This window comes from Halichoerus grypus, chromosome 4, assembly GCF_964656455.1.
Source record: "Halichoerus grypus chromosome 4, mHalGry1.hap1.1, whole genome shotgun sequence".
Taxonomy (NCBI): domain Eukaryota; kingdom Metazoa; phylum Chordata; class Mammalia; order Carnivora; family Phocidae; genus Halichoerus; species Halichoerus grypus.
In genome coordinates this window covers 119,647,618-119,662,991 of record NC_135715.1, presented here as the reverse complement: position 1 = coordinate 119,662,991, position 15,374 = coordinate 119,647,618, and the positions used below count along the sequence as shown (strand labels likewise).

Genomic DNA, 15,374 nt, shown 5'->3' with positions numbered 1-15,374 from the left:
ATATATCTATATATAGAAATATTATATATATGTAATGTATGTCTGTATTCCAATAAAAGTCTCACTTACCATCATGGGTAAGATCTGACTCAGAGGTATAGGTCTCTTAGTCAAGTCATTTTATAAATCTCAAAACTTCTATACTACTGAATAACAATGTAATTCTTGAGCTACCTGGAGGTTTGTGTGGAGTGCTACACATTTCATATTTGATATTTTTTTAAAGATGGAGAGAAGAGCAGAGGACATATTCTGGCAATTTCCTGTTGGCCTAGAACTTGAGGAATTTATCTGCTCAAATTGTTAAATTATTTTCAGAATTATCATAGGCTCCTAGGCAGACAGAAAAAAATTCTTCATGTGATCCCCATCTCCTATTATCAATGCCTTTATGTAATCCCCAGACTCGAGTGTTGGCAGGACCTGTGGCTGGTTAAACAGAATGAGTGTGGGAAAGCTGATGGGATTTAGATGGTTACATACATGTGACACATAAAAACTGTGGCACCTGTCTCTCTGTCCTTTCCGGGCTTTAAAGAAGCAAGCTGCCATGAATCCTATAGCCCCAAGGAAAGTAATATTTCTTTCCTGTCTTGATCATATTACTTCTAAGTAGGACAGTTATTATAATGCATAACTTAATTATTAATCAAAGATAAGCAGGGCCATATATTTCTCACCCAAGAATGGAAGATCACAAGAGTCATTTTAATTAAACTTTATCAGAAAAATAGCATTCAGCAACTACACTGAATATTTTCTGTTAGAAGCCACCATTGTGTTGATAATGAAAGGAATGAGGATTAAGGAAGAGTTCAGTGGGCTTGTATCTAAAACCTTCTGCAGGGTGGGTGGAACTGTAATCACACACCCATTATTACCTGAGGAATGTTTCCTTTTACCATAGTTCTGGAAGAAAATATGATATATCCTCACTGGCATGACATTAACTTCTATTTGGAAAATGATTATGGAAAAGAAAATGGTTCTACAGTTTGGCAAATAAGATGTCATCCGTTTACCGAAAAGAATTATTGACAATTTAAGCCACAGCATGAAGCGAACGGTTTGAACCATCCAGATTGTTTACATAGAGGTCTGGAGCAGACTAGAGTCACTGAATTTTCTCCATTACAATATTAGTTTCCTCCTCTAGACTGAACTGAAATTATTCTATGATCCGAGGGTCTCATTTGTAGATAAATACAAAATAGTCCTCCTAATGTGTTAAAAAAAGGATCAGAGTATTTTATCTATTTTTCATATCCTCTTTTCACTTGCATATTTATTTTGAAATCACATATATGTGAATGCAGGCATCTAAAATAATAATTGTTGCCTCTTTCTTCCCTCTCAAACAAAGAGCATAATTTTCACATTTCAAACTTTCTGGAAATGTATATAAATATATGTATACCAAAAGATATTAGGTCATTTATTATTTTGAAACTATAATCTAGTTATTTTTTGTGTATTGAATAGACATGAATTCTAACACTAATTAAAATAAATACTTGGCTTAGTGATTTGGCAGCTTAGATTTTTTTAAAACTGTTTTGAGATGGAGTTTGGCTGACTAGCTTCTTCAGTATTATTTCTTTTTTTGGTTTCTGCCAAGTCAGCTGCCAGTAAGCATTTTCAGGTTAGTCCAGAAATGAATTTCCTCCAAGAAAGCCTCTATACTGAGGAATTTTTTTTTTTTGAGAGAACTGAAAACAAACCTGTTAATCATACCAAAATGCATCTGCCATGTTTAATTTTTTACTAGATATAAATTAAACTTGAGTTATATGGAGATAATGAATAGAGGTTGGCACATGTCTAACCTAACCAACCAACTCAAAGAATATACACTGTATCAGTGCTCATTATTCCAGATATTGATTAGGGTGGTCAATTCAATTCAATTTCTACTGACATTCCCAATGATCTGTCTGATTTTGATGAGATCGAGATCTACACCATTGATTGGCTATGCCTTCATTTTTCTTTCCATAGATGTGAGAACTTAGCTATAAGTTAAAATTGTAAAGGGGCAACTCTGATTTTCATCTCGTCAAAGCTCACACAGTTACAGGGGTGAAAATATATGTGGCTTATATATGAATATCAGTCCACATGTGGTCTACATTGATGGGTCACTATGCTGAACCCCTAGGTGAAGGAAAGGGTCAATGTGTAAACATTTATTACTTAGTGAGATGTCTGATAACAAGTTTTTATGTCTATGCAAGTAGTTACTGGAAAAATATATTTTACTGCATACATTTTAAGCTCTAGTAATTTAACCAGTGAATCATTAATTATTAAAATATAAATAATAGAAAACCTATGATATTATGTCAGAGGACTCCGATTTATTTGCCCACATTGGGTATTGTATTTTTTTATTCCATCTTGTAGCAGAGATGAATAGGAGTTACTTTTCTGAAACATGTACCTGATTCACTTTTTTTAAGTTTTATTTTATTGTGTTATGTTAGTCACTATACATTACATCATTAGTTTTTGTACCTGATTCAAAATCACCTCCTGATTAGCAAGTGTTCCAATATCAGAATTGTTTTCAATCTTTGTTTCTTTACAATTCACATTTTAGCATTGTTATTTAAATCGACTTAATGCACTTAACTGTAACAAAAAGAAGGAAAGAGAGGAAATAAACTTTCAAATAACACCTTCCTTTGGGGAATGGTTCAGGTAATTTGGAGTGCTTGATTGCAGTGCTTGAATAAAGAGACATTGTGTGAAAGTCTAATGAGATCCAAAAAGATCTGAAATTATTGGTTCTTTGGAGAATTGTTGGTTTTCTCCTTCTCAGATAAGGAAAACCACATAAAATGATTTCCTTTTTTTTCTTACCTGCCAGGAATGAAATATTACATTCAGTTATACCATCTATATTAATCTTTGCAGTTAAAGTATATTTTTTGCTTTTTTTCTCATCTCCCTTGTGTATTTGGTTTTATGCATATTTTCCTATAACATTTTGTAAGCCTCATAAATTCTTTTTCTGGAGGATATAAGCTATAAATAAAGTTTAATGAAAAATATATTGGTCCCAGGGGAATGGAAATTTTGGAGTTCATTTTTCCATAGTGTATGCTGGAAGAGCCAACTTTCTAAAATACATATCTGATTCCATCATCCTTTTAAAATTTTAGAAGTTGTTTTCAACATAAAAACCCAACTATTTTCTGTGGCTTATAATATCTTTTATGAATGGGTTCTACTTACCTTTCTAATTATCTTCCATATTAATCCACTTCTCACATCCCATGTTCTAGTCTTTCTGAACTACTTACATTTGGAAAACATAATATGGTTTCTAAACCCTATGAATCTGTACACACGGCTTCCTTTACTTCTCCTTTTCATTATCTATGTAATTTCCTCAAATCTCTGAAAACAGTCTTAGTATTCCTTACAGCAAAATACTTTCGAAGATCTTCCCACCTTTTTTAACCTCACCCAATCCCACCCACACAGGTCTGAATTGGTGTACCTTCTTTCTAGAGCCCCCACAGTATCCTGTGCAGTTATGTTTCAAAACATTCAGAACACTATATTTTAATTATCAGTCCATAACTCTCAAGCAAGAGCTCCCCCTATATAAAAAGCCTATTTGACAATTTGGAAAGTTTTAGTAGGACATTGGAGAGTGTAGTAGGACAAGTTTTAGTAGGGAAAGAAACCAAATAAATTATGTAACTAGTGACTAAAACATAACTTACTGGTTAATAATAGATTACTGATATGAATACTGGTCATTCGCAGTTTGTGCTCCATTTTGACGGCAACCAACATTTTGATTCTCATCTCTGGAGAAAACTGCCCTCTTCAAGACTATATATAATGCATACTTCCTGAAGCAGTTTTTTCCCTCCAGCTTGGTCATCAATAATTACTTTAACCAGATATTAACAAGACTAGAGCTTATAATTAATTCTAACTTTTTAAAAGAAACTATATATTCCCATCATGGTATAGATCTCAATTTACCAAATATTTGGCACTTGATGTCTTCTTTATAGCTGAATATCGACTCTGTAAGTGGTCCAGAATGGAAAATGCCTGTGTTAAACATTGATGAGTCTTATATTAGTTAAAACAACAACAACAACAACAACAACAACAAAAAACTGGTTGGACGACAGAGTTCAGTCACATATCCAAATCTAGATATTTTAGGTAAAGGTGTGGATAATGTGAAAAATGAATCCAGAATGTAATGTTAACATATTATCGTACTACAAATTTTATGTGTAGGAAAATAGAGAGCGAGTAGAGTCAAACTTATACAGGCTTATAAAAATATGATCCTATTAACATAATTGTCTCATTCTGTGCACAATTTGCCCTTAATATAGCTTTTTATATAAAACTGAGAAGTCACTTTAGCAGTGAAGAGGGGAAAGAAATAAAAGTGGATAATAAAAATAACAGTTATTTATTTAGGAACGTTCAATAAGAAAGGAAGCCATAAATCTCATTAGACTTCACAATGGGATATAGGGTAGAGGACAGGCTATCTGCTTCATTTACAAAAATAAACCTGCATCTAAGTGACATTTTCCATTTTGCCCTTCTTATTTGGTTAGCCACTAAAATTTAAACCTTGATCAGAGTGCCAATGCCCAAGGGCCCACCCAGAGTCTCTGCATGCAGTTCATTGATCATTTGGTTAAAATACAATGGGATTTATTTCTAAAATTAATTTCTAGGTTACAAGCTTTCAGACATTTTAAGGGTCTGTGTAGCATAGTAATATTTATCTGTCAACAAATACTGACACCAGCTTTTAGGTTGATCTACTGAAACTTAAATAAACCCTTAAAATTATATTATTTGAAGATCATGGGGTGGGGTGGCCAGCCAAGAAAACAGTGGCCTTGATGTCAAATACAAGCTTGACATACAATGTTCAAGACATTGAAGTTATGGGTGCTACTTTCAATCTATTTCATGAAACCATTTTGCTTTTGTTTTATTTTATTTTGTTTGTTTTTTGTTTTTTGCTCCTCTATTAAGAACTATAAAATAATACCTGGTCAGACATTTGCTCACAGACTATGACAAAAATAGATTCCTAAGGGAATAATTAAATAATGTCTTGTTAAATATGTTTCCTCACAGGGAAGGATGTCATTAATGAAAATAAATGCCTGCCCTTATTTTTAAATCTACATAAAAATATATTTAGATTTGAGGAGGAAAGTATTTTTGTTCAAATTATATTCTCTTTATATAAAAGAGGATAAATAAGAAAAGTGAGGTAGTCAGAATAATAACCCCTCAAGTCCACATCCTAATCTCTGGAACCTATGAATATGTTAACTTACTTGGCAAAAGGGACTGACATATATGATTAAATTAAGGACCTTGACATGGGAAGCTTATTTTGAATTATCTAGGTGGGCCCAATGTAATCACAGTGGTTTTTAAAAGTAGAAGACCAAGGTAGAGGAGTCAGAACAAGATGTGTCCATGGAGGAAAGGCACAGAGAGATTCCATTTTTCTGATTTTAATGATGGAAGGAGGGGGAAACCAGCCAAGACTGTGGGTGGCCTGTGGAAACTGGACAGATCAAAGAAATGAATTCTATTCTAGAGCCTTTAGAAAGAAAAGCATCCCTAGGAGCATACTGATTTTAGCCCAGTGAGACCTCTGCTAGACTACTATGGATAGTCCATAAGATAATAAATTTGTATTATTTATGTTGCTAAATTTGTGGTAATTTATTATAACAGTGATAGAAAACTAATAGAGTTAACTAGGGTTTCTTCTCAAAGTGGCAGATCAAATATAAGCATTAATCTCTGTGGCTTCCTGAAACACTGAAACAGAAGGCTTTTAGAGGGATTTTAAAGGCATAGCAGAGCAAAGATGTGAGGAAAAGGCACACTTTCCTTTGTTCTAATCAAGTCACCTTGTTAGCTGCCCCTTCGCACCCTGGTAAAAAAACTGAAGATTTATTTTTGTTTGAGGGGAAGACAGTATTTAGAATTCAGGACCCTACACACAATTAAGGATGAGGATGCTGTTCTGAAATCCAGGGATAAAGATAATCTTTTCCTGAACTCACGTGGCTCTCAGAACATTGGTCACCAGGTACCTCTTCTGCAAAGAGGTGATTAAAAGAATCTTATCAGGGCAATGTTATTGACCTTAAAGACGGAGCCCAAAGATTCTGACTTCAGGTACATAGTACAAACCTGTCACTCAACAGTGAAGACGGTGGTTGGACTTACCCCATACATTTGCACAGAGCCTCAATCATCTTTGTAATTGGTCCACTGGAAAATACACTAAAAAACACATATTAAAAAATAGTAGAAACAGAATGTAGAAAAGAAAACATTTAAAATACACTATAATTAATAATTTGAAAGACCTAAGATCCTTTATCCATGATACAAGGAAAAAAACCTTTAAAAAAAGAAACATGTGGAGAACCAAAAATTTTTAAAAATCTTGATAATTAAAGTTATTATACAATAAACTAAAATCTTGGAAGATAAATAAAATCAAATAGATGGGCATAAATGGTCATAGATGATAAAATTAAGAAAATCTTCAAGAAAGTAGAGAAAAAAATGCAGAGATAACAAAAGTGGAACTATGAGACTATTAGAACATAATTCTAAGAATTCTATCATCCAAATAAGGAAAACCCTAGAAAGACAGAAAGAGGAAAATGGAGGGGAATAAATAAAGAAACAACTTAAGAAAATTTCCCTGAAGGATATGAGTTTCCAGATTGAAAGGGCACTGCACAATGGACTAAAATGGGCTCATACTGAGGCGGATCATCTTGAAATTTTGGAACACTGTGGAAGACCAGCATATTCTAAAACCTTGAAGGAGAGGAATGCTTCATAGAAGGGACTGAAACTCGGAATGGCATCAGACATCTTAATAGCAACATTGTCACTGAAATTCAGAAGGAAAGAAATTTCTACATGAGGTCAAACTATTAACATTAATTATGAGGAAAAGATTAATTTATTTCAAGATCTTGAGGACTCAAAAAGTTTACTGCCATATTTTCTTTCTCAGAAACTCCTAGAAAATGTGCTGCACTAAAAAGAGGAAACCAAGAAAGATGAAAACCTGTGTTCCATGAAACAGAGAGTGTAAGGAAAGGATGATAAAAGGAGATCCCAAGACAAAAGCAGCACAGTAGACTTAAATTTACATAATTGAGGAGGTCAGAATGCTTTGGGAGAGATTTCCTCAAGAAGATAAAATTGTTCAAATATTAATGTGTTTGATGAATTAATAGGAAAGTATTTCTAACTGGGAAAGACACTGTGGCTGAATTAATGGCAAGTACACATATAAATAAGCAAAGAAAAAAAAAGACAATTATTAACCCTATGGGGGAAAATGCTGTGAAGGGTGAAAAAAAGGATCAAAACACGAGTTCAATTGCGATAGCACTAATGAAAACACTGATAATTAATAAAAAATATAACAATATTGGAAATTTAGGGTAGGGTGGATGTGGTGCAGTACAGTATTGGTAGCAGGAGTTGAAACTGAAGGAGATCTTTATCTACCACATTAAAAAGTAAATAGATAATGCCCCCCAACGGAAAATCAAGAAGAAACATTATAAGAGTGGTTAGAGATTTGCATATAAATAACAACAGCACCACCCAGAGAGCGGGGACTACTCGTGTTTGTGGATTTAATTTAACTAAAAACTGGCTCAACAGCCTCTCTGAGAATCAGTTTCTTCAAGCGTAAAACGGGGATAATCTCTACCCCGCAGAATTATTGTAAAGATTCAAATAATGCGTGTAAATCGCCATGCGAGTGATTTACACAGGGAGCTGGGAAAGAATAAGAAGGGGCTAAGGATGTGATTCTTAATAAGCAGTGAGGAGCTAATGGGCCTTACCGTATATGCTGTTTATAGCACCCATTGATCATGTGCAGCCCAAATATTCTGAAACAGCCATGACTTCAAGGCAACTTTTCAGGTAAAAAAAATCAGAATTTGGAGAAAAAAAAAATTCTACTTACTGAATGATGAGGAGCACATTCTTTGAACTCCACTAGGCCAGAAGCTTCAGGTACTTGGCTTTTTAAAATTACTTCTATGGGGTGCCACGGAGCTGGACACATTACATACCACAGATCTCGTCTGATGCCAAATTAGGAACATGCTTTTTTTAAGGAACATTTTTAGGAAAAATAACTCAACACTTTTTAAAAAGGTGATTTGATATTTAAACAAAATTCGGAGAACTATGTATTTGCTTTACTTACTATGACTTTTGAAACACTGATTCACCGAAGGACAGGATGGTCACGAAGATTCCTTTAAGAAATGCAGGTCGGAAATAGTCTGCATTATTATGTGCAGGTTCCATATCACTGAAGCATCTCACCAATAAAGAATAAAAATAAAAGTAACCCTCAAAGAATGAGTTGTGATGGATTGAATCGTCTTTTAGGAGTTAAGAGTCTCGTGATAAACTGAATCGAGGACTAAGAGTAATTCACTGTTGGAAAGTGGAAAAATGATGAGCACGCTGTAAAAATTAAACCTAATCATGTTTTGAAAGTTTAATATAGTTTTTATAAAACTGAACTTGCAGTATTGAATACATGAATTTATATTTTTGTAACCTAAATGACCTTGCACATTTAAATAATTAATTGCATGCCAGAAAATGCAATTAGCTTGATTCTAATTTGCATACTATGTACAATGTAATTCAAGCACAAATTCTGAAGTAGAGTCCACAGAGGTGCTGTGCAGTCAAGCTGAACTCTCTTCATAGTATGGAATTGCAGAAATTTTTCATAATACAGATATACAGATAGAATATAAGCCACCTTGGGCACCTGGGTGGCTCAGTTGGTTAGGCGACTGCCTTCGGCTCAGGTCATGATCCTGGAGTCCCGGGATCGAGTCCCACATCGGGCTCCCTGCTCAGCAGGGAGTCTGCTTCTCCCTCTGACCCTCCTCCCTCTCATGCTCTCTGTCTCTCATTCTCTCTCTCGCAAATAAATAAAAAAAAATTAAAAAAAAAAATTAAAAAAAAAAAAAAAAGAATATAAGCCACCTTCTCCATAATCTCATTCTTTCTGCAACAGAAATAATCCATTTTGGCCCGTCCTCTCTATACAAATAGGCTCTTCAGTACCGAGACAACTAAATACATTTCTTAGGATTTAAAGCTATATATGGATGGATTTAAAACCACATAAGGATTTTTCAGAAATAACTAATGATAAAATATCCTTATTTTTAATTTGTATATATTTACAAAACTATTCACATATTGCTGAGAAGAATATTTTAATTGAAGATAGGCATTATTAAAATAATCATATTTCTTTTATTCACATCATTTTGATAAATAGAATGAAATATTTTACCCTGACAGGAGCTATACTATGAAAATCCCACAAAAGGGACTAGTTTCCAGTTGTTAAGTGGAGTTACTCAGTTCAATGAACATATTACATTTTGCTTTCCAATAGTCACCACATTGGTGGGCTGACAATTATCCTGGCTTCTGTTGACTTTTATTCTCTTTGATTTGAGTTCTTATAACTTCCTGAAATGGAAATACCAGAGATTTATGTTTTATGCAGTCAATAAAATTCATTACTTTTCACTGCTGAGAAAACATGTCATATACAGATTGAACAAATGTTACATGAGATCACTTTGATAAGAAGTCCTGCAGGCTGAAATACATGAAATGGAGATGATCTTTCTTGGAATGATCGGCGTCAAAAAAATCAGCGAAAAGAGAAGAAAAAGCAATTCTTTATTTTTATCCAAATATATCAGACTTCATAATTTAGTTAGTTTCAACAAAAACATAGAGTCACCATATAATGTATCATCCAAACCAGGACATTCGAAGAGTGAAAGGGAGTGCTATTATTAATTACACAGGTACAACAGGTATAAACTGGACCTCTCCCGAGGAAACTGGGACCTCTGATCAACTTAGCAATACGCGCTAAACTGCAATTACATGCAGAAATCATACCTTTCCCATACATATGTGGAAAAGATAAAGGAATAGCATCACTGAGAAAAATTAATTTTGGCAACAGTGGTTCTTTCTCATTATGCAGATGTCTGTTGAAATATCACTCGCTCCCTAAGCCAGTCACCTCTTCTAAAATAATCAATTCTTAGTCCACCTAGTCATTTTCCATTTTGGTGTCCTGTTTTTCTTACCTTAAACTGATATTTTGAGTATCTGAAATGATCTCATTTGTGTTGTCTCCACAGGGCCCCTCCCCACTCTCCTACCAATATGCAGTGTTCAAATGGGCAGCGACCTCCTCTGACTTAGTCATAGCCAAATCTCCAGGACCTAAAACTGCCTAGGACATAAAAGGCATGCAAAAATTTTGTTGAATGAATGAGTGAATACATTCAGAGAGTTTGTTTTTGGTCCCATATTCTCCTTGGTACCAAAGACAATAGAATGACTCCTCAAATTAAATTATGGCTCTATTTAGTGTTAAGTGTTTGGACTAAATGATCTATGGAGTTTCTTCCACTGATAATAAATGTCTCATGCCCCCTAGACCCCCTTCTCTCTCTGCTATTATTTCATTTTCTATAACCAGCAAATGGGATCAAGGGGTAGAGCAACTAGCTCTAGTCACAGTGGATGAATGCTCAAGGTTGATCATTTTGCCAGTAACAATTCCCTGGGATATGTCTGCACCTACAGAATTTGGTTGATATGGAGGTAGCCAGAAGGTATCATTGAAGTTATGATAGAATTGTTGATGGAATAATTTTCCAGTAAGAAAATCATCACAGGATTGCTAAAAAATGGGAAATGATGGGAGCCCAAACCAGCCATTAAGGATTTAGATATTAATAAGGAGAAATAGCTTAATTCTGGAGAGGCTTACAATGCAATGCCCAAAGAAATTTTATAGGAAAATCCACGATATTTTGATAAGGAGCACTTATAAATTTTCATAAAAATCTCTGCATTCCAAATCTTTATTTTGTAGGTGTTCTTCTGAGCAATAGTTTTTTTTTTTATTTCCACTAATGAGTAATAAGTATCAGACCTTGGGGTTAGAAAAATAGTACTGCTAAAATTACTTTGGTAAGCCAGGGATCCAAGACACCCATAAAATCAGTGTTTACCAAACAAACAAGCAAACAAAAAAGCCCACATGGGTAAAATATCTTCAATTCATCTAATTTAAAATTCTCTCAGGTATATACAGAACATTCTTCCTGAATGGAGTGACAGGCATGGGTGGGATAGGTTCCCCAGATGGGGGAAAAGGTCTGTCCTGATACATAAATGCCACAAACAAGAGAACAGCATTAAAAAAGAGACTCATTTAGACATACACATTTTAAGCAGAAATATTTATCATCTGTTTCATTGTATTGTTGTATCTCCTCAAGAATAAATTATTGGTTTTTAAAATGACAGAAATTTCAGAAAAAGAGTGGAAATGTTACCAATTGACTCAGTTTGAAACAGGGAACATTAATTATGTAATTTCAAGCAGATTCTGATATATTCAATGTAAGTTGGCTACTGATGATTACAATGATTCAGCATCTGTTCAGAGCTCATGTTTGTGTTAGATCATATACAAAACAGATTTCCAGACTTCAAGTAGTCCAGAAAAGGACCAATTCTCAAATTAACCAATTTTTCCCTAGTACTAGCAACTTTTAAAAATCGTAAGAAATTTTTAGCATATTGGGTATGCTCTAAAATTTACAAGTTAAATATATAATGGTTATATTTATGCGGGGCCATAAATAGCAAAGACTTGTGTGACTCCCTCATATAAAGTACAATTGATAACCTCCCAGGACCTTAAACAGCAGAAAACATTAAATCAGATTTTAAAATGACAAATAATTTAAGGCTAAAATATTTGGTATTAATAATTAATGCCAGAAGCCTTCCTAGCCTAATAAAGTAAACATGCACAAGAACTACAAGTTTGAACAAAACATCACAATTTTATCGGATATATATGTATGTGTGTGTGTGTGTGTGTGTGTGTGTGTGTATACACATATGGGTGCGTATACACACACACACACACACACACATACACACACACATATATAGATTTATCGCCCTGAAAACTATCCACTCATGTTTGGCTTAATACATATGTTAGAAATGTCGTGAAGAGTACCACCTCTTTAAATATATATATATATATATATATATATGTATTTTTCCAGAATATACAATATAAATATACCATATATAAATCATGCCATAAAACTAAATGCAAAATTTGCACATTATTGCATGCTTGATGTGATAATACATGCCCGTTAATAAGAACTTTCTTAGGATGTCCTCCCTTTACATAACTTTTGCTTTCTGCACAGTGGCAATACTTGGGAAGAAAGGGTTCTCAAATATGCATATATATGACTGGGGGGGTGAGAAATGTACCTTTCGGATTCCTTCGAGAATTACCTCATCAGCCAAATATTGGACTATTACTAAATCAAACAGCAAATAATGCCTATGGGGGTGTTTTGTTATGTGAATCGATCAGAGTTCATTTTTCTTAATTTGGCCGGGAGATTCCCTTCCATCCTCGCTGCTCCTCCAGCCATCTTTTGAAGCTTTGGTGGCAAGTCGGCCACTGACTGGCTCATGGGGTCAGACAACATCTTGGTGGTTTTCGATACCAGTTTTTCTTCTGAGTTACCGGGAACTGAACTTATTCGTTGAAGTTTCATGGGCAAATCTCCCAAGCTGTAGGCTTTTTCTGAAGTTGTAGAACTCATCCTCAAGAGTTTTTTGGGAAAGTCTTCTCTTCCGGTAATTTTCTGTAGCTTAGATGGAAGTTTTGTAGTAATGTCATCTAGTCCATCTAAGCATTCCACAGAATTATGTCTTTCTTTGCTGTTAGTTATGGCTGGTGCTATTAAAGGGGATGATATAAGAAGCATCTCCTCCTGTTCTTTCACACTATAAGGTGGGGTGGGGACTTCAAATGTCGCATGGAACTGGGAGTAATCAACTTTAAAGAACCCTTCTTCTAAGGAAATCACAGGAAAAAAACGATGACCCCAAAGAACTTCATCTTCAGTGTAAGATGTTCGAGCTTGACAAGTCATCCCTATAAGCAAAAAGAAAATCTTTGATAAATTATGCATAGTAGAAGGAAATACAAAGCCAGTTTGACCTAAGGAATTCATTTTGCTTTCTTATTTAAGCTTTGAACTGCTTGTCTAAGTAGACTGAATAAAAGAATATGTTAAAAGTTTTCATGTTAATAGTTTTGATACATATACTTTCTTCCAATGAAAAACGCAGGGAACTTTTACTGTACATGTTTGGGGGACGGTACATCAAGGCCTAATTAATTGCTTTGCATCCATGAACCAAAAGTAAAAATGGCACAGACCAATTTCAGAACATATGTGTCTCTAGAAGAAGTGGAGAAATCACAAAATCATTTTCCCTTGTTCACGAAGCCATGTGATAATACAAAACAGACCTGACTTCGCAGCCAAACTTTACCACTGTGTAAACTTAAGAAAGATACTTAACTATCATTTTGCTCTTCTGTAAAGCATGAATATACCTGCATCACAGGATGCTGAGTACAAAATCAAATAACATACAAAAATGTAAAATGTGTCATATAATGTCTTATTAAAGGGGAGCAAATATAACTATCCCAAGTATTTGCTTAATTAATGAAAGTTGAAAATATTTTTATACCGGATAATGGAAGGTCATCGCGGTGGTTCTATTCTTCTGGACCTTTAAGGCCAGAATGAACTTTTGCTCAAGTCTTAGAAATCCATATGCTAAAATCAGTAATCTGTGACAATGTGATGTTTCCAGTTGTATTCCTGCTATGGGAATCTCTGAGACTGGATGCTGGATATCAGATCTAAAATTTTGCTATTTACATGTTATTTGGATACCATTTACCTAATGCTACTCTTTTTTACTCAACCATATTCTCTTCACAAATTATATATTTAGAGTGGGTTACTATTAAATCAGTCAACCTCTGCTATTCATTGGAGACGTGAACACTGGAAATAAATGAATACACTTAAAACATATTATCAAATTTCAGTCTTATTTTAGCCAAAAGATATAATTTTCTGTAAGTTGTAAAATTCACTTTCTTCTACTTTTACTATCAGACTTCTAGTAGAGCCTATTAAAGCGTAAAATAATAGACATGTTGTAAAAATGCACCTCTGTAAAATTAAGTATAATTTAACCAAACGATGACAGTCCTTCTGCTTACATTTCTATTCTCCCTCTGTCATTCTATAAAAAATAATTTCTATTGTGTTTAAGCCTGGAATAGTCTGGATAAAGGGATATTCTGTCTTTTCCCCCGACTAGTGATCACACAAAGAATTTCTGAAATTAGGATAAATGCATAACTGAAAAGCAATATTGAAGATAATTTCTTCCTTGAATCTTTCCAAACTCTTGCCTTGTGACTACTGGTGATACATCACCAAGGAAGCAGTTATTACACTTACATACCATCCTTTTCCAGATGTTTTAAAAAAAATTGATGTAGAAGCTGAATGCCGATCATACCTCAGGCACTGGGGTGGGTGCTATCTGTATATTATTTCTGATTCTCAATATCATCCTAACAAGAAAATATTCCCATGTCCAATTTAAAGATAAGGAACATAGCGCTCAGAGAAACGATTACCCCTTGACCTTCCTTGGGCACAGCTCTAGGAGGCTGTAGGAAAAATACCGTATTATTCTAATTTCTGGTGGTTTGGTTGTTCTTTTTACTTTGCCATCATGTCTCTGTTACTTTAGTTAGGAACCCCATTCGAAACAACCTATCAAATTAGCTGTCACAGTGAAAATCTGATACAGGCCAAATACCAGTCTTCACAGTCAACATCTTATCAGGAATTGTTCCCGGAAACATTTATGTATGAGATAACAAAATTAGTTTAAAAAGTAATTTGTAAGTCTTAGAAAGTAGCAACTGTCTTTTCAAACAATTTTCTAGCATCTATTTCATGAAAAAAGTTACAGATCAATACTTATTCAGAAAAGATTCAAAAATGTATTTCCTGATATAGTTACTGGACTTTATTTTGAATAGTTTAAAGATCTAGCAAAGTACCTAGAATAAATGACAACTATCAATGTACCTACCCATTAAGTCACAAAAAATAAAATAAATAAGTACCATATATTTGTTTAAAGAAGTACCCTTTTGTTTCTCTCCAAAAGCAATCACTCTCATAAATTCTTTATGGATCTTTCCAGCCCAGGATATTAATTTAAATTTAAGAAAAAAATCATAAATATATATTTACTGCTAAGTAGTAGTACTTCCTTTATAACCCCATTTTAATTTTTAA

General features: G+C 34.1%; 1 protein-coding gene across 4 annotated transcripts in view; it reads right to left on the bottom strand.

The window, feature by feature from the left end:
* Window positions 1–9,776: 9,776 nt before the first annotated feature.
* The window catches only part of KCNJ3 (potassium inwardly rectifying channel subfamily J member 3), a 150,863-nt gene continuing 145,265 nt past the window's right edge, over window positions 9,777–15,374 (bottom strand). The window contains exon 4 of one of the 4 annotated variants that reach the window (XM_036080510.2): window positions 9,777–13,123. In XM_036080510.2, the coding sequence (XP_035936403.1) occupies window positions 12,537–13,123 (587 nt within the window). In that variant the 3' untranslated portion in view covers window positions 9,777–12,536. The remainder of the gene's footprint in view (window positions 13,124–15,374) is intronic. The other 3 variants (XM_036080514.2, XR_004913523.2, XM_036080511.2) reach the window with 3 other exon arrangements.